This window comes from Equus asinus, chromosome 13 (assembly GCF_041296235.1).
Source record: "Equus asinus isolate D_3611 breed Donkey chromosome 13, EquAss-T2T_v2, whole genome shotgun sequence".
Taxonomy (NCBI): domain Eukaryota; kingdom Metazoa; phylum Chordata; class Mammalia; order Perissodactyla; family Equidae; genus Equus; species Equus asinus.
The window spans coordinates 49,025,647-49,052,425 of record NC_091802.1 but is presented as its reverse complement, the minus strand read 5'-3'; the positions used below and the strand labels follow the sequence as shown (position 1 = coordinate 49,052,425).

The following is a 26,779-nucleotide window of genomic DNA, read 5'->3' as shown; positions in this document are numbered from 1 at the left end:
GAAGACAGAATTAAGGGCCTGGTGGGAGGAGCCAAGAGACATGGGGTATTATTTCCAGGTGTTGAGCCTTAATTAAGGAACTTCCAATATTTGCCCAACTGGATTTCAGAATTGCTATGGACCACTGACTCCTTTGTTGCCTCCTATTAATCTCCTTTTAAGAAATGTCTATAGTTATTACTGTGTGTTGGGTGTGTGAGGACCAGGTAACTATTGGAATAAACATTTTTCCAAAGAAGATATAGAAATGGCCAATAAGCTCATGAAAAGATGCTCAGCATCATTAGCCATTAGAGAAATGCAAATTAAAATCACATTGAGATACTACCACATTGGCCTATTCAAATGGACAAAATCAAAAACACTGACAATACCAAGAGTTGAGGATGTGAAGAAACTGGAAAACTCATACACTGCTAATGGGGATGTAAAATGGTACTGGCACTTTGGAAAATGGCTTGATAATTCCCTAGAAAAGTTTAAAAATACACTTACCACACTACCAACTACTAGATGTCTACCCAAAAGAAGTGAAACCACATGGCCAAACAAAAATGTGCATATGAATGACCACAGAAGCATTATTCATAACAGGCAAAAACTGATAACAATCCAAATATCCATTAACTGGTGAATGGATAAACAAAATGTGATATACTCGTCAATGAAATACACTCAGGAATAAAAAGGAATGAATTACTCATACATGCAACATGAACTTCAAAAACAATATGCTAAGTGAAAGAACCAGATGCATAAGACTACACAGTTTATGATTCCACTCACACGAAATTCTAGAGAGGCAAAACTATAGTGACAGAAAGCAGACCACTGCTTGCCTGGGGCTTGGAGTATAATTTCCATATTATAAAGATATTAATTCTTCCTAAATCGATCTATAGACAATGCATTCCCAATCAAAATCTCAACAAGGGTGTGTGTGCGTGTGTGCGTGTGTGCATGTGTAAAAACTGGCAAGCTATTCTAAAATTTATACGGGAATGCAAAGAACCAAGAAGAGCCAAGGCTATCTAGAAGAAGAAGAAAACTGGAGTGCATATACTACACTACTAAAAATCAAGATCTATTTTAAAGCTACAGCAACTAAGGCAGTGCAGTATTAGCAGACTCATAGACAAAAAGATCAATGGAGGAGACAAGAGTCCAGAAATAAACCCACACAAGTAAGATTTCATGGTTTACAACAATAGTATCAACTACAGCAGTCGGTGAAAGAAAGGCTTTTTTTAAATGATGCTGGACTAAATGGCTATCCTTCATCCACATGGCGGGGGGAGGAATTACCCCACCTCACTTCATACATAACAATCCCAGATTTAGCATATAGCTAAATGAGAGAGGTAAAATAAGACAGCTTCTAGAAGATAACACAGGCAAGTATCTCCGTGATCTTGGGAGAGGCAAGGCAAGAAATCTTAAACAGGACACATAAAAACACAAGCAGTATCAGAGACAACTGACAAATAAAACTACATTATAACCAGTAACGTTCAACAGAACAAACCAGTGAAAGAGGGGGAAGATATCTGACATACATTTATGAACAAAGAATTTGTATTAGAGTATTAGATTATATTGAATATCGTATTGGAATAAAGAATTGCAATAAATCAATAAAGACTGACAAACCATTTTTATTAAAAAATGAATAAAAAAACAAATAAGAACATCACAAAAGAGAATATCCAAATGGCCAAGAAGCATGGAACAAGGTGCTTAATATCATTAGTCATGAGAGAAAATGCAAATTAAAACACACAGTGACCACACTAGAATTGCAAAAACTAAAAGAAAGTGACCAATCAAGTATTGGTAAAGATGGGGAGCCAGAGACTTTAAAATCCTATTGGTGGAAATGTAAATTGCTACAACCACTCTGGAAAACTCTTTAGCAGTTATCTACTGTAATTACACTTCCAAGTCAACACAGTGCACGGATGTGCACTAAAAGACATGTAAAAGAATGTTCACAGTAGAATTATTTGTAATAGCCCACTGGAAACAACCCAAATGTCCAACCAGAAGAATGGATATATAAATGTGACACATTCACACAGTAATAAAATAAAAAGGGTAATCCATTGCTAAGCGCAACACATGGATCAATCTCACAACATAATATTGAAGAAAAGAAGCTAGAAAAAAGTGAACATACTTTATGAAATAAAAACAGTTAAAATTAATCTGTAGTGATATAATGCAGAATAGTGGTTACCTTTTGTGGGGATGACAAATGACTGGTAAGGAACAAAAGAGAGGTTTCTGGAGAGCTGGTGATGTTCTCTATCTTGATCTGGAAGATGGCTATATAGATGTACTCGTTTCGTAAAACTTCATCAAGCTTTACAATTAAGATTTGTTTGTCTTGATGTATGTATGCTATACACTGATTTTAAAAGTTTGCCACAAAACAAAGAATGAACTACAGCTACATTTATTAACACGGATGAATCTGAAAAATACCAGAGAAAGAAGCAAGCTTCAAAATAATATATACAGTACGATTCTACTTCTATAACAAAAAAACAACAAGGACAAAAAGCAGCAGCACAGATATGATGAACACAAAAGACAGGCAGTGGTCCTCTCAGGGGAAGGAGAGATGCCAACAGGGGAAGAACACCCAAAGATCCCCTGGAGTACCGCAATACACTATTTCTTGGCTGGGTTAAAAGTATAGGGATGTTTATTTTATAATTGTTCCTTAAACTGTACTTGTGCGTATTCATACACTTTTAACAAGTACACTAAGTTTCACAGTTGCAAAACATTTTAAGAGTAATATAAATACTACATTATAAATGATCAGAAAACTAAAATGAAAACTAACTTTAGATTTCACATCTCTGCATTCATCTAAGCCGCAGGTAATATCGTTATACACTATGTGCAGATCAGTCTTCTTAAGGTATTGCAAAATACCAATGAAACATAAAAAAATAGCAACAATTAATAATGCAGTAAAGTATCAAATAACACTAAAAATAAGAAAATGAAAATAACTTCCAATGATCCGCAACATATTTATTTTAATTTTTTACAGGGAACCTCATTAGGAATAAAAAAAAAAAACTAAACGAAAAACAAATGAGAAACTTGACAAAACTAAAAAATGACCAGATATTCATAAACATTTTAAGACTTCACATTTTTCCCATTTCCTACTCTAAAATAACACGTGATTTAAAAAATTAAAAATGAAAACCATCATTAAAAGTCACACATTTAATCACCATTTATTAGTATATCTCTGGTTTAAAAGTACAACACTCAGAGAGTATGTTATTAATTCCCTTAAAATTAAGTTTTACAATATACTTATAAACTTACTGTCATCTTTTTTTGTTTATTAAAAGGACAAACTTTTCAATATCATGATCTCACAAAAAGAAACTTGCTTGTGAAATAAAAAGATACTATTACAAAGCCCCACTCATCAAAAAACTTAGGAAAAAGTGACTAAACTTGTCAAAAATCTGACTCACTGGAAAAAAAAAATAGCCTAAAAGAAATGGAAGGCCATTATTTTCAAACCTATTCAATCTCAGTTACAAATTGTTGCCACTTGGCCTTGCCTTGGTAAATACCTGAGAATGATAATTAATTAGCACATGAATGTTGAAAATTAATGAGCCGCTAACTGGTTTTATGAGTGCGTGAAACGTTATGCTTTACTGAGTACCCTAAGAAAGAGTTTCCATTCCTCATTTATGTAGCAGTCTTATTTCTAGAGCTCATAGTTAAGTGTCTATCTAACAAGAATCCATTGGATCAAAAATATCAAATTAATCAGATTTATCCCCAACTAAATGATGAAAAAGATTAATTTTTCTTTCTTTCAAAAAGATTTGTTGGAGAGAGCTCCTCTGAAACCAGAGACTGACCAACAGAAGAGTGACTAGATGCTGGTCATGATGATGATGATCATGACGCGACCATCATCAAAGATAGGAGATAACCGCAAAATGTAAGTAAGCACAGAATAACGGTCTCCCCTGGGGCAGAGGCAGTTGAGGTGCACCTATACCCAACTCCTAGTCCCTATCCCCATCCACTTCCCTGCCTAGACAGCAGCTCTCCATCCAGTAGGTCAGGTCTGCAACAGCCCAGCAGACAATCCAGGTCTAGAACTCCAAGCCCAATACAATAGCCACTAATCACATATGGCTATTTAAATTAATTAAAATTTAAAATTCAGTTCCTCGGTCACATTAGCCATATTTAAAGTGCTCAACAGTCACACGTAAATAGTGGCTACTGTATTGGACAGCACAGCTATAGAACATTTCCACCATCACAGAAAGTTCTATTGGACAGTGCTGCTATAGAACATGTTTCCCCACACAATGGGGCTATACTTAAATAAAATGAATAAGTTTTTTGTGAATAATATTTAAGGATGTTTTACTATGTGTAATCTTAACCACAGCTATTTATGCCAATGACATACATAAAGAATATCAGGAAAGAAAAGTATTGATTGGTTACCCCATAAATTCATCCAACAATTTAAGAACAGGGGCTATTTATAGCGTTAGCATCATTTACATATAAAAATAGGGTTTAACAAAGTAAAAAGATTCTCAAATAGTTTTTTGAGTATGCAGACTAAAAATTAAATAAGTATTTTTAAAGTGAAAAATGTTTTTTCACATAGATCAACATACTCAATCACAAGTACATTTTCATTATACTTGATCACCATCTGCTGGCCACATTATTAAACTGCACAAGCAAATGAAATGCTAGCTATATGGGGAGACAGTCCTAGCTTTCAGCCGCAATGCATTCCTGGAAAACCACATCATAAAGAGGATCATTGTAAAGCAAATCATATTTTCCATAAGGGCAGAACTATAATTAGATTCTTCATTCCAAACTAAAATCTGGCATCAAATAAACCACGCAAAGATCTCATTAAAGCAAGATGAGAAAATTATAGTCCTCTATAATCATTTAAAATAAGATAATTATTCTCCAAGTCCTTTCTTATAGGTATGAACACATTTACTATTTAGAGGATACAACATAAATTAAAAGATAAATCTTTATATAAAGGTAACCTAAATCTAATATGGTAAATGTAACATACAAAAAATAATACTTGTTTGCACACTCCTACAATTTTTAGGCAATTCAGATGGTAGGTCTTTATAAAATGGCACCTAAAGAAATCTAAATTAATGCCTTTTTTTCCATCAATAAAGTCCCCTAAAATAAGCAGAATTAGGGGCCAGGCCCGAGGCTGAGTGGTTAAGTTCACATGCTCCGCTTCAGAGGCCCAGGGTTTCGCCAGTTCAGATCCTGGGTGTGGACCTAGCACCACTCATCAAGCCATGCTGAGGGCGTCCCACAGAGCACAACCAGAAGGACCCACAACTAGAATATACAATTATGTACTGGGGGGCTTTGGGGAGAAGAAGAAGAAGAAGGAAAAAAAAAAAGATTGGCAACAAATGTTAGCTTAGGTGCCAATCTTTAAAAATAAATAAATAAATAAGCAGAATTGATGTTTCTTCCACTGCAAAGGATGTTTGAAGGGCGGGATTGATTCAACACCACTCCTCTTTGCTCTCTCCTAACTCATAACTCTTAATCAAAGTTTCAAGTAAAATAATAAGTGCTGTAAATCATTCTTTTTCATCTCTCCCTATCTCAGAACCTAACTGCACTCTGGTGAGAAGCTATCAGACCACATCATACTTCACTGAAAATGTCATAAAAATAGTTACAAGCCATTAAAAAGAAGCTTCAAAACATTTTTCACAGAATTGTAAGACAAGAATACAACCTATTATCTCTGTGTTCTGTCTTTGGGATAATGCACAAAAAGAATACACAGAGATGACACGAACTGAAGTCTAAATATCACTTCGGAGCTTCTAATACATGATGCGGCAAGAGGCAAAAAAATGGGGCCAGTCATACTGTGTTTCTTCTATCCTGGAAAATGGGACTTGCTAAATTATCTAAATAAAGATTCCTTCAAAGCCTCTTCTAAAATACTATTACCACTATTATTGTGAGAGTGTGTAGGATTCATACTCACAATCAGAATCTTTCTGCATAACCATGAATTTATCTTCTCGGAAACACAAAATGATTTTTGGTTACTCAAAATAATTAATGACCAATGTATTTTAAGATAATATCCTTTGGAAGGTTTACATAATTAAAGAAACAAAAGAATGGTCCAAAAATATAACAAGCAAGCCCCTGTATGAACTATTCAAACAACAATCACCACACCAATGACGATGGGGGAAGCAACAGCTAACACTTTCACCGGTCCCGTCAAAGGCTCTATGTCTCCATCCTACAAACGATGAAACTGGGGTTTAGAGAAATTAAGTAACAAGCCTGAGTACACATGGTTGCCAAGTGTCAGAGGGTAGATTTGAACAAAGGCAAATTGCCTCATTTCAGCTTAACCCGGAAACAACCAAGAACAAAGGCACAGTCACCAGGATTGCTGATGCAGCTCAAGGGGGAAAAACAGATTAAAGTGAAATTTCCATATTTGCTGAATAAAGTACTCATACCTATATGGTATACCAGAAAGAACATGTGGTCTGGAATGATGAAAACCTGATTCCAATACTAGAACCTTACTGAAGCTGTTACCTCATCTATAAATACGAAGGGCAATCATGTCAACCTCACAGAATTGTAGAGAGGATAAAATCAGATGACTTACAGATTTCTAGAATAGTATCTAGCATACAGTACATGCTTCATAAATGGTACAACTTTTCCTACTTGTTTTCTGTTTTAACAAAGTAGAAATGCAAGTGGAATCCAGAAACATGCAGAATATATACTGGAAAATTTCATTCTTATGTTTAAATCTGTACTTGTTATACATAGTTCAATTTATTAACATGTATATACCCAAATATTCTAACAAGCTGGTATTCTGGAGGGCTCCTTGACAGTTACCTATCAAAAAATAAGCATATGATTATTAAAAATAACACAAACACATGTACAAAAAAAGTTTTTAACTCTCTACACCAGACTAGTCCCACTCCCTAAAGGTAAAACAGAGTCATATGTGGAGCCCAGAAATATTCCATGCACTTATGCACACACGTATCCATATACCATCTTTAAAATACACACACACACACACACACAAATGGAAGCTTACTGTATTTTTATGGACTTCTTTTGAACTTTATATATCTTAGAGATCTTTCTATACTAGCCCATGTAGATTTCTGTTACCATTGCAAAAGCTGCTGAACCTACTAATAATCCCACCAACAGTTCATCCATTAAGTTTGTTAATGTGCACAGCTACTGAAATAGCAGTTCCTTTTCTGGGAACCAATAACAGCCCAAAACACATGCAGGTGCATAATCGTCTATGTACTAGGATGCTAACAAAGGCATTCTTTATAACAGTAAAGAACTGAAAGAAACAGAGACAGATTAAATTACAGTAAATCCACACCACAAATTATTGTGTGCAATTAAAAAGACTACACAGACTACAAGACACAGGTTTAAGACACAGTTAAGTGACGAACAAGTCTCAGAACAAGACATATAATATAAGCTAATTTATGATTTTTTAATTATATACGTGTGGGTATGTGTCTGTTGTAGAATGATACACATCAAATTGCTGATGACTATTACCTCTCATGAGGAAAGTGGAATAAGGAGGACACGGAAAGGACTTTGGCTTTTTGCTCTACATATTTCAACATTATGGTTTTTATAACAAGGATGCATTGTTTATAGATTGCATAACTCTAAAATGAGGATAAAAATTGCACTAGTCATCTATGGCTGCATAACAAATTACCACAAACTTAACAGCTTTCAACAACACACATACATTTTCTCAGTTTCTGAGGGTCGGAAGTGCAGGCACACTGAGCCGGGTCTTCTGCTTAGGGCCATATGAGACTGCAGTCACGGTTTGACCAGGGCTGGGTTCTCATCTGGAGGCTCAACCAGGGAAGGATCCGCTTTCCTGGCTCGCGTGGGTGTCAGCAGCATTCAGTTCCTCACGGCTACAGGATTCACAGCAGTTTGCTTCTTCAAAGCCAGCACAGAAAAGACAGCAAGACTCCACAGCCACTCTGCCAGCAGGACTGAGTCTTACATATCGCAATGTAATCATGGAAGTGACATCCCATCACCATGCCATATTCTGTTAGTTAGAAGCAAGTCACAGGTCCTACCCACACTCAAGAGGAAGGGACTATACAAGACTGTGAGCACCCAGAGGAGGATCATGGGGCCACCTGGAAGGCTGTCTACCCCAAAGACAATTAAGGTCTTTACCAGATCTCAATGGCAAGTATCTGAAGGATGACCAAGAAGTAATACATATAGATACAGCTAATGGTTGTAGAACTAAATGAAATTAACCAAATTGGACAGGGATGAGATCTAAGTCTACGTCTCATCAGTACCATTTTGTAAAACCACGCTCCAAACTCAAATATAACTAAAATGTTTCATTGTTAAGAAAATAAGCAGATATTTGACATAAAAATGCAATAACAAATCTCTACGAAAATAGCAATGCAGTTTGGAAAGCGTTTTTTCTAAAAGAAAACACAGGGGCCAGCCGCATGGCTGAGTGGTTAAGTTTGGCACTCCTCTTTGGCGGCCCAGGTTTTCGCCCCGCCCATTCGGATCCTGGGTGCAGACATGACACCACTCATCAGGCCATGCTGAGGCAGCATCCCACATGCCACAACTAGAAGGACCCACAACTAAAAATATGCAACTATGTACCGGGGAGCTTTGGGGAGAAAAAGGATAAATAAAATCTTTAAAAGAAAGCAGGGTAATAACACAACCTAAAACAAGAAATATAAAAAAGGAAAGCAAAGAATAAAACCAGGATGGGACAACACAAGCTATGTGTTGAAGCTGTTTGATGTGAAATGCTAAGTTTACTAGTGCATAATATATTTGGTGGGAAAAAGAAAGCATGATAATAAGCCTGGTAGAATATAACCTCATAATACTTCTAACGTGTTTGGAACGAGGCTACATACCGTATCCTACAGGAAGAAGAAAGGTAAAGGAAAGGTGCCATCTCCTCTGAATAGGGAGTCCTAACAAAGAGGCTTCAAAAGGACTCTGCATCTTTAATAATATAAAAAGGCTAGGACACAAACAGCATAATCTAAAATGCCATTAGAAATACTTCACATACAAAAAGGTCTAAGTAAAGCAGGATTTTATAAAGTGATCAAAAAAGAAACACTAAGGGGGAAAATCTTTTAAGATTAAAGAGGTTTTTCAAAGGACAAGTTGAAGTGGTTGTAAAATTTATGAGGCAGCATTAAACTTCACTTCTAAGTAACAATAAATTATTCACTATAAAAACATACATGTGTCAAATATTATAGGCCTCTTCAACTTTTTAAAACAATTTCTTGCAGACCTGATTAGATGTATTGGGTCAACACTAGCAGGTGCTAACTTTTTCATTAGCACAGTATGACCACTCAGAGTAAAGGAGCAACTTTAGAAAAGAAATACAAAGACAGGTCAATGACAGATGCTTCACCACCACTTCTGATCTCATCTCACATATTATGTATTTGCCCTTAAAATCAATTTTATTGCCTTTAGCTAAAGTAAATGTTAGTTTTATTAAATGCCTTCATATATGTAAAATTATAAATATCCATTAACGTACATGCAGAATAAAATTTTAAGTCAAATCAAAATTTTAAAATAAACTGAATTAGATTAAGAGAAACATATAAGAAAAGATATCGTGAGTTTTGTTTTACAACCCTAATTGGCCTTTAGCCTCAGGGATATTCTAACACTTGACCAGAAAGATATTTAAGCGTGTCTTTTCCAGCTCCTCTGCCGTCTTTATATTCCTTACGGTATGTGAAGGGCATCTCTATATCCTATATCCATACTTCTCTTAACTTGTTCTAAAATTTATCCTTCCCTCAGCTTTCTCTAAAAGTTTTTTAAAAAAAATCCTTCTGGGCCATTCTGTCGGCCACAATAGACCTATCTCAAAGTGTTTTTGTACAGATTAGATTACACATGTGGCGGTGCCCAATACAACCCATTCATTCATTTACACATGCACCCACCAAATACAAACACTCATTGAGGTCCTAACAGATTCCTACTCAGTGCCAAGCGCCAGAAATATAGTGCAAATAGGAAAAACACAGTTCCTGCCTCATGAAATCTACAATCCAGCACAGAGGACAGATATGGAACCTTTGCACATTGATGAGAGCAACAGAGAAACACAGAGTACTTTGGTGTAAATAAAAGGGTCACCTAAACAGACCTGGGACGTCAGGTAAGGCTGTTTTGAAGTTATGAAATCTGAAGGATTGAGTAGGACCAAAGGCTTGCCTGCTTTTCCCATTAATTACTCACATAAGTGGTAACTAACACCTTATACTGGAGTAATTTGCATTAAAATGCCATTTTATTGCAAGTGAGCAAAAAAGAAAAATAAGTTATTTGTTAAAATTGTGGAGACCTTACTATGGTTTCACTTTCCAGAAAAGTCACTGAGTAATATTTGGAGAAGAGGGCCAATGCCTGTGACCTACTAGTTAAGTTCAGTGCACTCTGCTTTGGCAACTCAGGTTCAGTTCCCAGGCGCAGACCTACACCACTCATCAGTGGCCATGCTGTGGCGGTGGCTCACACACCAACACAGTAAGATTGGCAACAGATGTAGGCTCAGAGTGAATCTTCCTCAGCAATAAAAAAAAAGAAAAAATTGAAGAACATTCTCACTATATTTTCTCAAACTTTATCCTGTGTTCTGAGGAAGAAGAAGTCCATTCACTTGGACTCCCCAGAGATCTCCAGTCTATTTCCTGTCCTGAACTCTACTCTTATACATACCCCAATCTTCATGAATACTTCCACAACTACACATAGCCACTATATGAAACCAGCCATGCACTTATCTCCCTCCCCTATACATCCAAAACAATGGTTATAAATCAAATGTCTGTAGGACTTAGGGAACAAATGAGTGATTATGCTGCCAGATTTAAGGATATTCTTCACATCTACAGAGATACAGTCTCTCTCTTCTTCTTGAATCCTACAATCCCTCTTCATCTATCTTTCTTCTTTCCACTTTTGATAGAATATAAAAATGGAAAAACAAATACTCCATTTTCCTCTTAACCCTACTTAAAGGGAAGGAGGAAAAAAAAAAGCTCAAGCTCAGTCAGAGACATAACTGACCTCACGCTCAGAGTCAGGAATGCGCAGGAAACAGCGCAGGCACGCTGCACTAGGGAGTACCCAAGTACTGCTTAGCTCCAACCCATGGCTGTCCTCTGGCAAGACTGCTAAGTCTCCATTTTTTAAAATAAACCAGAAAATTAGGTTTTTATATAAAATGCCCCAACTGTTGATTTTGACAACTGATTAAAAAATCTTTACAGACACTATGTAAAACAAACAAAACAAATCTATCCACATGAGTCATTCAGTCCAAGAAGATCAGGAATTTTCAACCTCTGGCCTAAGCTTCAAGAGACAGGAAACTAATTTAGTTCACCTTTATACCGTAAACTCCATATTTACTACATGTAGAAAGGAGCCCAGCATTTAGCTGGACACTCAACAAATGTTTTCTGGCAAACACTTGATGGATTTTGCAGCCAAACCAAGAACTATATTTTTCTTTATATACAGACCACAATCTCTTTATACCTCCATTTACCTCTATAAGACTAACAAAAATTCCACAATTACACATCTTCTACTTTTAAAAATCTCCTACAATGCAAAAATAAGTATTTAACACTGTCTCCTATTGACTCATCTATTCATTTCTTTTTACTCTTCTCAACACATCCTTAATCATATCACTTCCTCCATTTTTGCCTCTCCATTTTAATTTGCTTCCCCTTTGTAATAAGAAAATTTCACATGGACTGAACCTCTTGCTTTGTGTTCATCTGTTCTTTTCCATCATAACACCTGAGGTCTGAAAAACATATAAGCAGACTACACCAACTATGAAGACATTTCAAATTACTAATAGCATTTCTATACCTGACTAAGGAATAAATCAAAAAAATTATAGTAGAAAAGAAAGATTACGTTGTTAACCAAATCAAATTCAAAAGTTAAAATCACCAAGAGAATGGTGAGGAGTGAAGTATAAAGTACAGTGCATGTCAACTGACACCATCCAGTATTTCAACATTTCAGGGAACAATGTGGAAGGTGAAACTCAAAATCTGATGAAAGTCCACCTTAAATCTATCCCTCCTAGGGGCCGGCCCCGTGGCCGAGTGGTTAAGTTTGTGAGCTCCACTTCAGCAGCCTTGAGTTTCGCCGGTTCCGATCCGGGACTAAACATGGCACTGCTCGTCAGGCCATGCTGAGGCGGCGTCCCACACAGCACAACCAGAGGCACTCACAACTAGAATATACAACTATGTACTGGGGGGCTTGGGGAGAAGAAGAAAAGAAGTAAAAAAAGAAGAAGATTGGCAACAGTTGTTAGCTCAGATGCCAATCTTAAAAAAAAAAAAGTTTTAAATCTATCCCTCCCAAAGGCCAAAAGTTATACCACAACAATAATCGTCTTTTAGTGTATTTAAAAAACTTAGAAGTTTACTTTTATTTGCACTAAAAATCCTATTTAAGCTGAGTACTCAAGAAAGCAGAGTTTGATAAGGTTTACGTTCACATATTTTATTAAATCAAAACAAATACTGTTCAATGAGGGAAAAAAGAGAGAAATTCAAGCATAAGTTTCAAGATGGATACATAGGATGTCATATTTTGTTGAGGTCATTGATGATGTTCTTAATTCATGCTTATCATAAAGGAAAACAGAGAAGTATGTCATTTAAAGATTTCTCAGGTACCACTTTCAAGCAATGGAATACATAAATATATTTAACAGATATCCAAAAAGTGGCTAAAATGTAATATAATCTCAAATAAATGGAACAGTGAATGGAAATACAATAGTAAATGGAAAAGCAAAACTGTTATTTTACCTACCCAACAATCCTTTACAGCCCTCCACCTTAACAAAAAGATAAAGTAAACCAACTGCTTACCATAAAAAAGACCACACAGAGAAAAAAACGGAATGTATGAATCAGGTTGAAGGATAGGATAAATGATGAAACACATTCGAAATCCCATGTTCATAGCATACCTGGGGACATCAGTTGGTAACTGCAACAAAGAGTAATCTTCTCCAGAAGCCAGCTTCCATGATTCATTTAATTTGTGTCCACTTGTCCCCAGCTCACCCACTACCCAGTCTGGTAATCCTTCCGGGCTTGAATCTTTTGCTCGTGTTGGATTTGGTTCATCAAAATAGATGGACTGATTTTTAAAAATTAGAAAAATTATTCTTTCAAAATGTACTACAATGAAATAATTAAAGATTTCCATCAAGTTTCAAGTTTGGAAACAACCTTTCAAATACTCAAATTCATTTACATAAAAATATATAAAATCTATCATTCAACGTACAATGAATCCTGAAATATCAAAATACATAAAATGGATAACATTTTAGTTGTGCTCTGATAAATGATAAAATTACACAACAGATAAATCTGATAACTATTTGCATTACAAAAAGAATATCAGCTTTATGAAAAGATGAACTGAAAGTTCTTTTTAAATCATGTGCTCTCCCTATTTCTTTCTGTAATCATTAACCACACTGCACCAAAAAAAATCAGTGGGCAGAGAAACCACAATCAATAAAAACCAGAAATGCAAATTAGGAAGCCCTTGATAAGGTGGCAACAATAGAGTTGAAGACCTGGAATTTAGTTCTGACCATGCCATAAACTGGCTGGAAAATCCAAGAAAGGCCTCTAGGCCTTCTCATCATTATTATTTGTAAATAATATTTCCTATGATTCTATGAAATGAGTGTGAATGGGAAAACATAATACAATATACTCATATCTTAACATCTGACTGTGTTTCAGAAAATGTTCTACCTTTATTTATTAAGAAGAATGACATTAGCCCATCTATTTCTCTTCAAGTGAGCTGGGCTTCATGACATATTCCTGAAGAAAACTCTGCATTAACTGGATACTTCTGCACAATTCTCCCAATCCTACACAAAAACCCTCCAGGGGCTGTTCTCTAGGGACGGGTGACATACAACCCTCTACCCCAAATCAGGCATGCACAGTGATTTCTTTTAAATGAGAGAGTCACTGAAATGTTTGATCAAATATCAAGACAAGTAACCACTATCCCAAAGACTACTGATCTTAAGCAAAACGTATGGCTCTACTTTAACGCACAACTGGTAATAGCATTAAAACTTTTGGCATTCTGCTATGAATAATAAAAATTACCATCTAGTGTGCAACATGTCTCGTGACTGAATTTGGGTTTACGTTAACTAATAAAATACAGGAAAACCTTAAAATACATACACAAGAATTTTGCAGTTCATTTTTTAAAAAAATATATATATATATCCTAATAGCAACTACTAGCACCTAGTACTCCAGTCAGATTTCTCAAGTATTCAAACACCACACAAACTGAGGCATATTTCAATATTTCATGGTTACAAGGACCAAGACATTAACAATTCATCAACCAAGCTTAATTGTAACTGCCTTGCAACAAAGCTGATTTTGATAATGAAATTAAATCAAGTATAGGAAATCACTTCTAAACTCCAATTTACTACTGTCACTTTATTAGAGTAGAAAAGAACTTTAGAAGTCACTCAATCCAACCTCTCATGAATCTTTAGTAATCTATATGAAAGTTTAATAAACTAGAATTTATTGACACACATAAATTATTACTAACATAATCCAGCGAAAATTAGTGGGAAGTTAAGCCTCAATATAAAAAAATTCACTTTCAGGGCCAGCCCCAGCAGCCTAGTGGTTAAGTTCGGCATGCTCTGCTTCAGCAGCTCAGGTGTGGTTTCCAGGGGCGGACTTGCACCACTCGTCTATTAGTGGCCACGCTGTGGCATCCCACATACAGAAAGAAGACGACTGGCAACAGATGTCAGCTCAGGGCAAATCTTCCTCAGCAAAAAAAATTCACTTTCAGCTTTTTAGAAACATTGTAGAATAGTGCCAGATGACTAAATCAGTAAGTATAGTCCCCTTACAGGCCAATATCTGATCCCTATTCAGGGTAGAAAAAAATTTAATCAGGGAGAAAAAAGCAGTTTTAACTAATATATTACCTAAGACTTCTATCTTAATAATATGACCATTCCCAAATGGGATGACAAACTGACACGTTTAAAGAAACAAAACTAACAAAGATCTTTTGGTCAATGACACTTACCATATATGAAGGTAAAGTTTTTAGCGTTCCCGGTTCGGGTCGGTGTGTAAACGGGCCTTCGAGCACGCCCCGTTCAAGCATGTGCAATAAGAGTTTTGCATACAAGTTCCGATTCTTCCTGCCCATGATTCCCGCACCTGTTCCTGAAGGCTCACACAGCTTTCTAATCCAAAGTGCACACCTCTGCCGTTCTAGAAACACATAAGAACTATTTAGAGACTTGATTTTTCAGAAAAGAAAACATTAAATTAAAGACCTATACAAAACATCTTCTTTTGTCTAGAGCAGGGGTCCCCAAACTTCTCCTGTAAAGTACCACGTAGTACATACTCTACACTTTGCAGGCCGTCTGATCTCTGGCACAAGCACTCAGCTCCGCCACTGCAGCATGAGCGCAGCCGTACACCAGGTGTAAACAAACGGGCCTGGCTCATGGCTAACAGAATTCTACAGAAAAGGCAGCAGGCTGGATTGGGCCCCAGGGACTACAGTGTGCCAACCCCAGATCTAGAGCTTAATTTTATCAGTTAATTAGTGACCAGGCAAGACAAATGCCAATAAATATTTTCTCAAAAGTAAAATCTCTGGATTACTATCAAATAAATATCTGAGATAAAAATTTTCCTGTAAAAACATCTCCAAAATAATCTTAGTTGTGTTGAAAAATCTTTCTATAATTCTAATTATACAAACTAAGACAGAGATAAAATGCAATCTTATTTATTTAAGCATTTCTACCTTAATCTAAAATTAAATCTCAAATGTTTATTAAAGCTGATAATTTTCAGGGATTTGTAGCTGATTTATTTAGAGTTTTCTTTTAATCTCTCTAAAATAAGTGAGAGCTATACACATGTAATTTCATAAAATAATTATCCCTTTAAAAAACTACCTAAAAAATACAGCACAGTTTAATCCACACATAATGACCTATTGACTACCTTATCTTACCATGACACAGAATTGTTTTTAGGTCTCATGAAAACTATTTTGACATTAATCTTTTATCAGTCTAACTCAATTTGAGGATTATACATCTAACACAAATCATAAATCCTCTTTAATCTCTCAGTTTCTAAAGGTCATATTCATTTATTGTTGTACCTACAACAACAGCTGGGGCTGGATTTACCACTTTGCTCACAGCAGATGTATCACCACAGGTATGAGAACTGGCCTCTGAAGAACTTCTATATTTTTAGCTTTGAAAATTATATAATCACAAAGCAAACTTCATAAGATATGAGGCACCCTTTGCGCAAAAAGAAAAGACAAAAGTGAAACTGATAAACAGTTTTTCAAACTATGTATTTCCTATACGCCCGCCAGCAAACTGAAATCTATATGAGATTCAAATGGCCAGAATTTAGCGTAACAACTTAGCTAATGAAAAGAATTCATTCCTCTACTTAAAATATCGGAGAAAACCATTATCAAAAGTAGAATTTAGCTACAAGAAGACATAAGTTATTACAAATGTTCAGGTTCTTGATTGCGATGTGAGTGCCCAAGGCTTCCTTCTGAATTAATTAAATAAAAGAGGGCCAGGGATGTACCAATACTGACAACAAGTCATGAACCAAAGATTACAATTAATCCAATTCTATGTACCTAAAATGCATTTTTAAAAGAAGATGAAATACGAGGACAGTTTGATGTGAAATACATTTATAATGGGAGACTTTAATACAAATTTTTTCTAACCAGCAGACGTAAGAGAAAAAGGAAAAAAAATGGTGGTGAATATCAGAAGAGGACACAGTCTAGAATGTCATTAAATACTAATTCGAATAATCGTGAATGAGCCATGGGACATGAACTATTCATTGTGAAGAGCAGCAGAGGAAGAAAGAAGAGGCCACAGTCCAACATGGCAAGAGAAGAGCGCAGAGGACGAGGCTTCAAGGGCAGACCACGGCAAGCCGCCCCAGACTAGGAAAGGTTGCAGGCCTGGAACAACGGGTGACCACAGAACGCCTAACTCGTACACTACACTCCCTTCTCCCAACACGGCTCCCTGGAACAAATATCTAATATTGAGCTGGTTCCTCATTTTGAATATAGAGTTCACTCAGACACCTCAGGGAAACAGAGAACTTGGCTAAAACTTGGGTAAAAGTCAAAGTTTCTTGGCCCTGCTCCAAACCCTCCACTCAAAAGCTACCAAATCAGATTGACCTAAACAGCCAGCCTTATGCTTATTACGACTTAGAAAATCTTCCTGGCCCCCCACACACTCTCCAATTGCTCAATGATACCTAATATTATCTGAAAATTCTCTGACTTCAGACAAAGACTCTCATTCCATAATCAGAGATGACAAGCCAGGAATTGGAGACAAGATAGCAATAACACTCATTTGCCCTTGATTTTATTCAGTCAACCAATAAGCATACAAGACCAATAGATTCTTTTCTGCTTTGATAAACAAAAGGGTCAGAGAACAATAGACAGTAGGCTCCTGAAAGAGGAAACATTTCCATGGTAGGAAGGAAAAGATACAGGAAGACAGAGTTACAGCTAACTTCAGAGATCCCTGTGCTTTAAGCTCATGACCTATGAGAAGTGGTAGCACAAGAAGATCTTTCCAAAGTTCAGTAGGACATTATCACTAAATTTCTACCTATCCTTTAACAGCTCAAAGTAAACAATCCTACATCAGCTTAAGAGGAAAACTGTTATTAAAGGAATTCAGCTTTCTTTCCATTTTGATGGTTCATTGGTTTGACTAAATAATAAAAAGAAAAAAATTATTGTTAAGAATCTAATTTTTCTGGGTAAAAGTTAAGCTCGCGCTTCGGCAGCCAATGGTTCACAGGTTCGGATCCCAGGAATGGACCATGTTACACCACTCATGAAGTGATGCTTTGGCAGCATCCCACATACAAAACAGAGGAAGACTGGCACAGCTGTTAGCTCAGGGCCAATCTTCCTCACCAAAAAAAAAAAGAGAGAAAAGAAAAGAATCTAATTTTCAAACATAATCTTACCTGACCTATGGGGTAATTTTAGAACAAACGGCTTCATATCTACCACAAAGTGATCAAATTCCGCATCCAGCTTCTCCCATTTTTCTTCTTCACTTCCCATTTCCATAATTCACTCTGTAAAAAAATTTAAAATTAAGCTATTAACATCTGTATGCTAATCTACAAAACTCTGATAAAAGAGATCAAAGAAAACTCATCAGCATTAAATATCCCGAAATTGATCTATAGATTTATTGCAATTCCAATCAAAATGCCAGTAGCATTTTTTGTAGATATATACGAGCTGATTCTAAAATTTACATGAAAAGGTAAAGGAACTAGAATAGCAAAAACAATTCTGAAAAAGAAGAGCAAAGTTGGAAGACTCACATTACCCAATTCTAAGATGTACTATAAAGCTACAGCAGTCAAGACAACGTGGTATTGGTGAAAGGATAAGACACAAAGACCAATGGAACAGACCAGAGAGTCCATAAATTAACCAAAACAAGCATGGACAACTGATATTCAGCAAAGGTGCAATTCATGGAGAAATGATAGTTTTTACAACAAATGATGCTGTGACAATTGGGCATCCATACGCAAAATAAATAAATAAATAAACCTCAACCTAAACCTCATACTGTAACAAAAATTAACTCAAAATAAACCACAGACCTAAGTGTAAAATGTAAACTATAAAACTCCTAAAAGAAAACAGAAAAAAACCTTCATGACCTTTGGTTAGCCAAAGATTTCTTAGATACAACACTAAGAGCGCTACCCATAAAAGAAAAAATCTGATGTATTGAACTTCACCAAAATAAAAACCATTTGCTCTGCAAAGGACTCTGTTAAGGGATTGAAAAGATAAGCCATAGACTGGGAGAAAATATTTGCGAATCATATATCTCATAAAGGACTTAAGTAAGAATAAAGAATTCTCAAAACTCAACCATAAGAAAACAAACAACCCAATAAAAGTAATCAGCAAAAAAATTAGTCCCTTTATCCAAGCTATACAAATGACAAGCAAGGACATGAAAAGATACTCAACATCGTTAGTCATTAGGGAAATACCAATTAAAACCACAATGAGGGGCCAGCCCCATGGCCGAGAGGTTAAGTTCGTATGCTCTGCTTCAGTGGCCCAGGGTTTTCACCAGTTCAGATACTGGGCTCGGACACGGTACCACTCATTGGAACATACTGGGGCGGCGTCCCACATGCCACAACCAGAGGCACTCACAGCTGGAGTCTACAGCTGTGTACTGGGGGGCTTTGGGGAGGAGAATACAAAGAAAAAAAAAGATTAGCAACAGTTGTTGGCTCAGGTGCCAATCTTAAAAAAAAAAAAAACACATTGAGCTATCACTACACACCTATTTGGACAGCTAAAATTAAAAATGAGACCACCAAATGCTGGTGAGGACACAGAACACCAGGAACTCGCAGGCACTGCCGGCAGGAATGCAAAATGCTGCGAGCACTCTGGAAACAGCTTAGCGGTTTCTTACTCAGTTAAACATACACTTACCAAACAACCCAGAAATCCCACTCTAAGGTATTCACCAAGTGAAACAAAATCTGTACTCACACAAAAACCTGAACGTAATGTTTACAGCAGCTTTTTTCTTCTGTAATCACGAAACACCGGCAACAATCCAAATGTCCCTCACCTGAGGAGCAGATAAACTGTGGCAAATCCACACAGTACAACAGTGCTCAACGACAGCAAGGAATGAACTGCTGATACACACGACAACCTCCACTGTATTATGCTAAGTGAAAGACGCCATTCTCAAAAGCCTACGTGCTGAATGAATCCATTTGTGCGACATTCTAGAAAAGGAGAAACTATGGGCATAGAGAACAAATCAGCAGTTCACAGAGGTTAGCAGAAGGGGAGAGTAGTGAATACAAAGTGGTGACATAAGGAAATGACTTGGAGTGATGGAACTGTTCTGTGTACTCTGTAGGCTTTAAGAACCTATTCTATGCATGTGTAAAAATTCATAAAACTGTATACCAAAAAAGTGATTTTAACTAGGTAAATTTAAATTTTTTAATTCCCCTCAAAAAACTTAAAATACTGGTCCTTGTAATTCTTTTTAATTAGCAAGAATAACACTGAATATAAAACGGGTGAATCCCAAAAATCAGAAACAAAAGTTTTGACAAAATTCCTTAAGTTAAAAATAGATCCAGGGCCGGCCCCGTGGCCGAGTGGTTGAGTTCTCGAGCTCCGCTGCGTCGGCCCTGGGTTTCACTGGTTCGGATCCTGGGCGTGCACATGGCATCGCCTGTCAGGCCTCGTTGAGGTGGCGTTCCACATGCCACAACTAAAAGGACCCCCAACTAAACTACACAACTATGTACTTCGGGGATTTGGGGAAGAAAAAGCAGGAAAAAAAAAAAAAAAAAGACTGGCAACAGTTGTTAGCTGCCAATCTTAAAGAGAAAAAAAAAATACATATATATCTCCACACTCAACATGTTCCGTTAAGCTACACGATGTCTTGGAAGGGATGTGGGCTACCTCCACATTATGCATAGTCCCTAATTTGTGATTTATTCAATTTACAAATTATACATTTGGGAAAAAGTTCTGTTCTGCCTCATAAGCTGTCTTGCTCCACAGACTGCTCTCCCTCTGCTGAACCAGCTTTTAATATTTCCCACAGCGCCCTCCATCCTACTATCAAGAGCCTCTCACAGAAAGTTCTCTCCGCCCTGTCTCTGTAACTACACCCGAGCTTTCACTGGCCGACTTGGTCCCCTCCCAGTCCTCAGAGGTGACCCTAGTTTCCCATCCTCTCTCACGCACATCGCAGGGCTCTCTGGAGTCATTCTCCCTCTCCCCAACCGTGCCCAGGAAGGACAGCAGGTCCTGTACTGAGATCCACACTGCCACTTCCCAACTACTGCTCTTCAACCTCAACCCAAAAACTCCCCTCTCACGAGGCTCCTACCATCTGACTGTACCTCGTACCCTCCATTCTCCTCACCGTCACTTCCCAAACCCTTCCAGCTGATCACAGCCCCTTAGCCTCTTAAACTCTCTCTCTGTATTCCACCATCTTTTCTTTATACTCAGCAAGACTGCCATCTCTCTGGACACCCTCCTTCATTCCCCCACCAAGGGATTCCTGGAGAAAAATGGCACTGCCTTGTAGTCAGAAAGCTTCCAATCTTATCTGATTCTTCAGGAGTCTTTTACCATTTCCTACTCCACAAAGCAGCTTTTATACTTTTACCAGACATCTTAAAGTTTCTTAAACCGTTCCAGCCTCCCCTTACTTTCAATTTAAGAAATCTGACCTCCGCTTCCTGGAAAAAATAGCAGTCAGGTAGGGACACCCCAAAATGCTATTCCCTCCACTTCTCAACTCACCTCTTGAAGGACACATCCTCACCTCCTTTGCGTCTGTATCAGCATTCACTCCCCTGTCCAGCGCCAACACCTCTATCACCTACCAATTTCCTCCTCACTCCCAACTTTCCACCCCCACTGCTCCTTCCCCTCCACTGCTCCCATTCCCTAAACCCCCATAAACCAATATATCAACAAAGACTTGGAGATACCTCAAAACCTGCTGTATCCCTGTTCTTGGTGCCCCTATCCCAGAGAAAGCCCTTCCCACCACCTCCTTACACGTCTGCACCAGCCTGTCTCCCTCCTGCCAGTTTTCCCTCCTTTCGTCCTCATGGCACTAAAGCAAGTTTCCGAAGTGCAAAGCTAAGCATGTCACTCCCTATTTAAAAACCTCTCCTGCCTGGCTACTATACCAGGACACTATTCAAACCCAAAGTTAGGCCTACAAGTGCCTTTGCATCGTGAGTCCATCTCTCACCCCTCCCTGCACACGCACTCTGCCTAACTAAGCCAGGCCACCAACGACCACATCACCACCAAGGAACTCCTCGCCGTTCTTCAAACACTCCAAGCCCTTCTACGATTCCACATCCTTGTCACAGGTTGTTCCCTCTGCCTGGAGTCAGGTAAATGCAGCTCAAACGTCACTCCTGCATAAAGCTCCCCCACATTTCCTAGACTCATTGTTGCTCCATTCTCAGGACGCACTGCTCACATCTGCGTAGCGGCATTTATCATGCTATTTTTTACACATCTGTGTATTATTTACATGTCTTCCACCATCTGTGAGATGCTCCTGGAAGGCAGGGACCATGACTTACACATCTTAGTAGGTACCTAGCACCTTAGGTGGCACATATTAGAAGCTGTAGAATTAACTGGTAAATAAATGCTAACTAAAGGGATTAATGTACCACTTTTACAGGACTGATGGTTGTTTGGTTTTTTTAAAGATTCTGTTCTGAATACCAAATAGGTCTTCTAAAACAGAAATACTATATGCCCTTAATTCTATTAACCAAAACTAGTCATCCTACCCTCTGCATTACATAAGAAACATATTTTCAAATTCAAGACTTGGTTAAGGTAAATTTTATTTAAGTACATTTTGATTGGTGAGTTGGTTTGGGGTTGTTCGGTTGGTTGGTTTGGTTTTGCATGCCTACAATAACTAAGTGCATTCCTCCATAACTACATCAGTTACATACTTGGTAACATAAGGCTATGATACCACGGCTCGAAGTTAGATCATAAAGCTGAAAAGCAACTATTCAAATGGATGAACAAACAACTGGAAACTCATAAACCCAGAATTTTAAGCACAGCTCTGGCCTAGAAATGTACTCCCAGGCTTAAAGGTGCGTCCTGCTCACGTCCTCAAACATCAGCCTGAGAGCACCCACAGCTAGGACTAAAGCAAAAAGATTCCTCAATTATTAACTCTCAATAAATACTCTGAGACAGGCAGGAGATGTTAGTGTTCAATGTTAGCAGAAACTAAAACTCAATAGTTAAAAGACTCACCCAACGTCATATGAAATTAAGCACAAAGCTCAGTTAAACTTCTGAAATCCCCAGCTCTCAGATCCGTTATACCTGACCACTGGCCATTTACATACAAGTCAGCAATACCTCCAACTAATAAAGAAGTATTTTGAAAAGTAGAAAAGCAATCTGAATTGCTATAATGACATGCAATACTGAAGTACACACTTTTTTTAAAAAACAATAGTCAACGTGATATTCGGTAAAAACTAAAAATCTGCTTCTCTTTATCCCTTATTTATTCTCCAACAAAACAAAGAAACGCAAAAAGAAAAAGAAAATTAAGTTACCATTTTAAGCCGTCAAGGAATTCTTGCAAGACAAATTACATCTTAAAAACAAACTATATCTTAGTTCCAGCTAATCAAAAAGTTATATTACTATTTATAAGAATTGCAGATTTAAATTATCATAATTGAAAAATAAGTAAAGCTGTATCTTTAACTTAGGCTTAAAGTACTTATAGTGTCCCTACTTGTCACCTAAATTATTTCAAAAGCAAAAGAAGTAAATTGGGTGACTCTTACTTATAGCTATAATCTATATTTGGATCATGTCTTTTCTTTAACTCACTGGCACTTGTCTTTTTTTTAAACCTGTTTCTATGTGGACAACTACAAAGTGGGCTGAGAACTTCTCAAGGGGCTTAGCTGCCATAGGCCTCAGCAAAGCATAAGCAAGCCACAAATATTAGGCGGCCTTGGAAAAACGGCAGCCCCAACTGCTAAACACCTCACATACATCATGCTCCTTGCCAAACATAAATATATTCTTGAAAGTTGCCTGAAATCAATTTTGTTCAATCAAATCATATTTTAAACATACGGTGGGTCATGAAACAAATTTGAAATACGTCCTCCAGTAAATCAAAAGGGGTTTACAGGTGCATGTTTTAGCTGCTTACATATTTGCACGTTCGGACAATTACCAAAGCGTTGATTCAGCCTTCCCTGACTGCGCCAGGAGCATGCTGGGTGCTTTACAAACGTATCCCACCCAATCACCACCCCAGGAGACAGGCGCTATTTCATGCCCATTTCACAGGGGAGGAAGCTGAGGCTTAGCGGAGTTAAGTAGCTGACCGAGGGTCCCGTGGAGAGTGGCAGCTGGGCCTGAGCACTGGGCGCAGAGGGTCCTGCGCTGCACTCCGGGGCAGCCTGACCACCAAAGAGAGGCTCGCGTCATTTCATTTGCCTTTTCTATCTTATTTTTACTCATCTTTAAACATTAAGGACAAATAGCAGAAAGAGCCGCAAGATGATCAGAATAAAGGCCGTTGATATTTATTTATGTTGTTCTCTTGAACCCTTAAAAACTAAAAAACTCAGATACACTCCGCGGCTCCCAGCACGCCGTGATGCTGGGGCAGGGGCTTCCCTAAAGCACGGTTATTAGGACCGTTCCTGCAAACGAACCAGCACACCGGTTCCGCCCCAAGTCCGGCGTCGCTGATGCTCTCCTGGGAGGAAATGTGACAACTCGAGCGGTGCGTGTCGCGTCCCCGGCCGGGCTGGACGGACGTCGCAGCGGGCACGGGCGGGCGACCCGCGAGGCCCGCGGGGCCGAGGCCCCTCTCCTACCTCGTCCAGGACACAGATTTCTTCTCCCGAGCGGCAAGCCTTTGGTCCGACGTCTGGACCGCGGCATGTTGACCAGCTCCGTCCGCTTATCCAACTTTACTCAGAACTTTCCCCATCCGTGCCGGGACCGGATTCCACTCTGCCCAGGGAACCACAGCGCTCTGCGCCCAGAGCCCCCAACCGGGCGCGCGCCCCACAGGCCTCGAGAACGGGCCCGGGGCCTGCGGGGGACGCCCCTCCCCGAGCCAGCCCCCACGGGCGGGGCGACCACCGCCCGCGCAAAATTCCACTCGAGAACCCGGGTGTAGGGGCGGGGGAGGGAAATGCGGAAAAATAAGAATCTGGCGCCCCTACTTGCAAGCTTTCCGACCGGCCGCCGCCGCCGCCGCCGCCACCGCCGCCGCGAAATGGTTTCAAATCCTTGCGGGCCGCCGCGGTCGCCGCCGCCCAGCAGGCCGGGGCGGGGACTTCCGCGCTCGCATTCCCCGCCCCCTTCCCCAACCCTCCCGCCCCGGCCGGCGTGCGGCGCCGTTGCCATGGCGACACTCCGGGCTATGGTCGCCACCGCCCAGTACGTCGGGGGCGGAGACTTCCACGCTCGCCTTTCCACGCCCCCCCCGGCCGCGGCGTGCGCGCGGCGCCGTTGCCATGGCGACGCCTCGGCCCGCCGCGCAGCCTCCTGGTGTGTCCTCTGGCCTGGCCTCCCCTAGGCGGGCAGACGCCGTTGAATGAGTCCAAAGAAGTGAGAACTCGCTGCCTGTGTCTCATAACCCAGAGGTGAATGAGGTTGGATTCAACGGGAAAATGAACATTACCTTTTTTTTTGCATTTAGAACTATCCGAGAAGGTCTGAAAACACTGACCCCAAATTTTAAAGGTACTGCAATAAAATAAAAAGACCTTGTGACGACCGATTCTGTGTAGAATACCAAGATCAAGTGGAAAATGTATTTTTGGTGCTCCTAGGAAGTCTCAGCCACCTCAGGGCAGTCTCCACGTCTGCACTGCCATGTTGCAGTGTTCTTTGGTCTTCTGTTACATTTCTGAAAAGCTCTGAACTATATTTTTTTAAATACCAGGCAGAAACAAAATTTAAATTGTGAAAACACGAAATTCAGTTTACCACTGTTTTTCATCTAATTTCACAACAGGATTCCGTCTGCAGTATCTGCGGTACACTTAGTGTGATGCCAAATCTAACACAAGCACAGCTTGAAGCATCTTTTCAATTTTCCATAAAGAAAATAGAAGATTCATTCATTTGTAACTAGTTATTTTCAAGCTTCCAGAGGGAAGTCATATTCTTTCCAAGGTGCTTTTCAAACCCATCCCACTGGAAGTAAACACCAACAGTTTTTCATGGTTGCATTGACAAATCGTGAAGGCTAAGGGAAAGAAAAGGTATGAAATGCTTTTAAGAATGTTTAGTTTTTCAAAAGCGTATTTGAGCATGTTTATAGCTAAAGAATGATCAGTAATCCAGATCATTTGCACTGAGAGTCAGGGATGCAAAACCCACGCATGCAATTGCAGGAATTTGCTCAGTGAAGAGGTTCAAAATATACAACCACGTTGCGGGGAGAACATGAAACGAATTTGAAAAATGGTGTCTAAATGAACATGAGCTGGAAAGTGAAAAATCAGAAAAAAAAGGGATCAAGGGAAAAAATGTAACAAAGTCAGGTTCATCTGAGAGGAGATAATTACAGCATAAAAAATATGACCGAAACTAAAAAGTAAAAAAGAAATTAAGAAAGTAAATTTCTTAAAATATTTTCTCTAGTTGAAAGTAAGGAGATGAGATCTTCCTTTCCAGTGTCAAGAGCTAACAGATTGTTACTATTTTCATTTAAAAAAATATACACATATGTACCTTTATATACATATATACATATATTATGCAAGCAAAAATATTGTTAAGATATGCATATAGGGTTTTTTTGTTATTTATGTTGCACATATGTAGCTGGGATACCAGCTTGAGCCTG

At 38.6% G+C, this 26,779-nt stretch overlaps 1 protein-coding gene across 10 annotated transcripts in view; it reads right to left on the bottom strand.

The window, feature by feature from the left end:
• CEP112 (centrosomal protein 112) overlaps positions 1 to 25,290 on the bottom strand; it is a 504,767-nt gene extending 479,477 nt beyond the window's left edge. For 6 of the 10 annotated variants that reach the window (XR_011493899.1, XM_070483475.1, XM_070483473.1 and 3 more), the window contains exons 1-4: positions 25,146 to 25,287; positions 18,312 to 18,425; positions 15,322 to 15,512; positions 13,184 to 13,356 (exon numbers count right to left, since the gene is read on the bottom strand). Coding sequence is in view for 7 of the 10 variants with exons in the window: in XM_070483475.1 (XP_070339576.1) it covers positions 13,184 to 13,356; positions 15,322 to 15,512; positions 18,312 to 18,417 (470 nt within the window). In the remaining 3 variants the exon portion in view is untranslated. Of the gene's footprint in view, positions 1 to 2,236; positions 2,474 to 13,183; positions 13,357 to 15,321; positions 15,513 to 18,311; positions 18,426 to 24,791; positions 24,987 to 25,145 lie in introns of those variants that run through there. The other 4 variants (XM_014847643.3, XM_070483470.1, XM_044744726.2 and 1 more) reach the window with 4 other exon arrangements.
• Between the last annotated feature and the right edge of the window lie 1,489 nt (positions 25,291 to 26,779).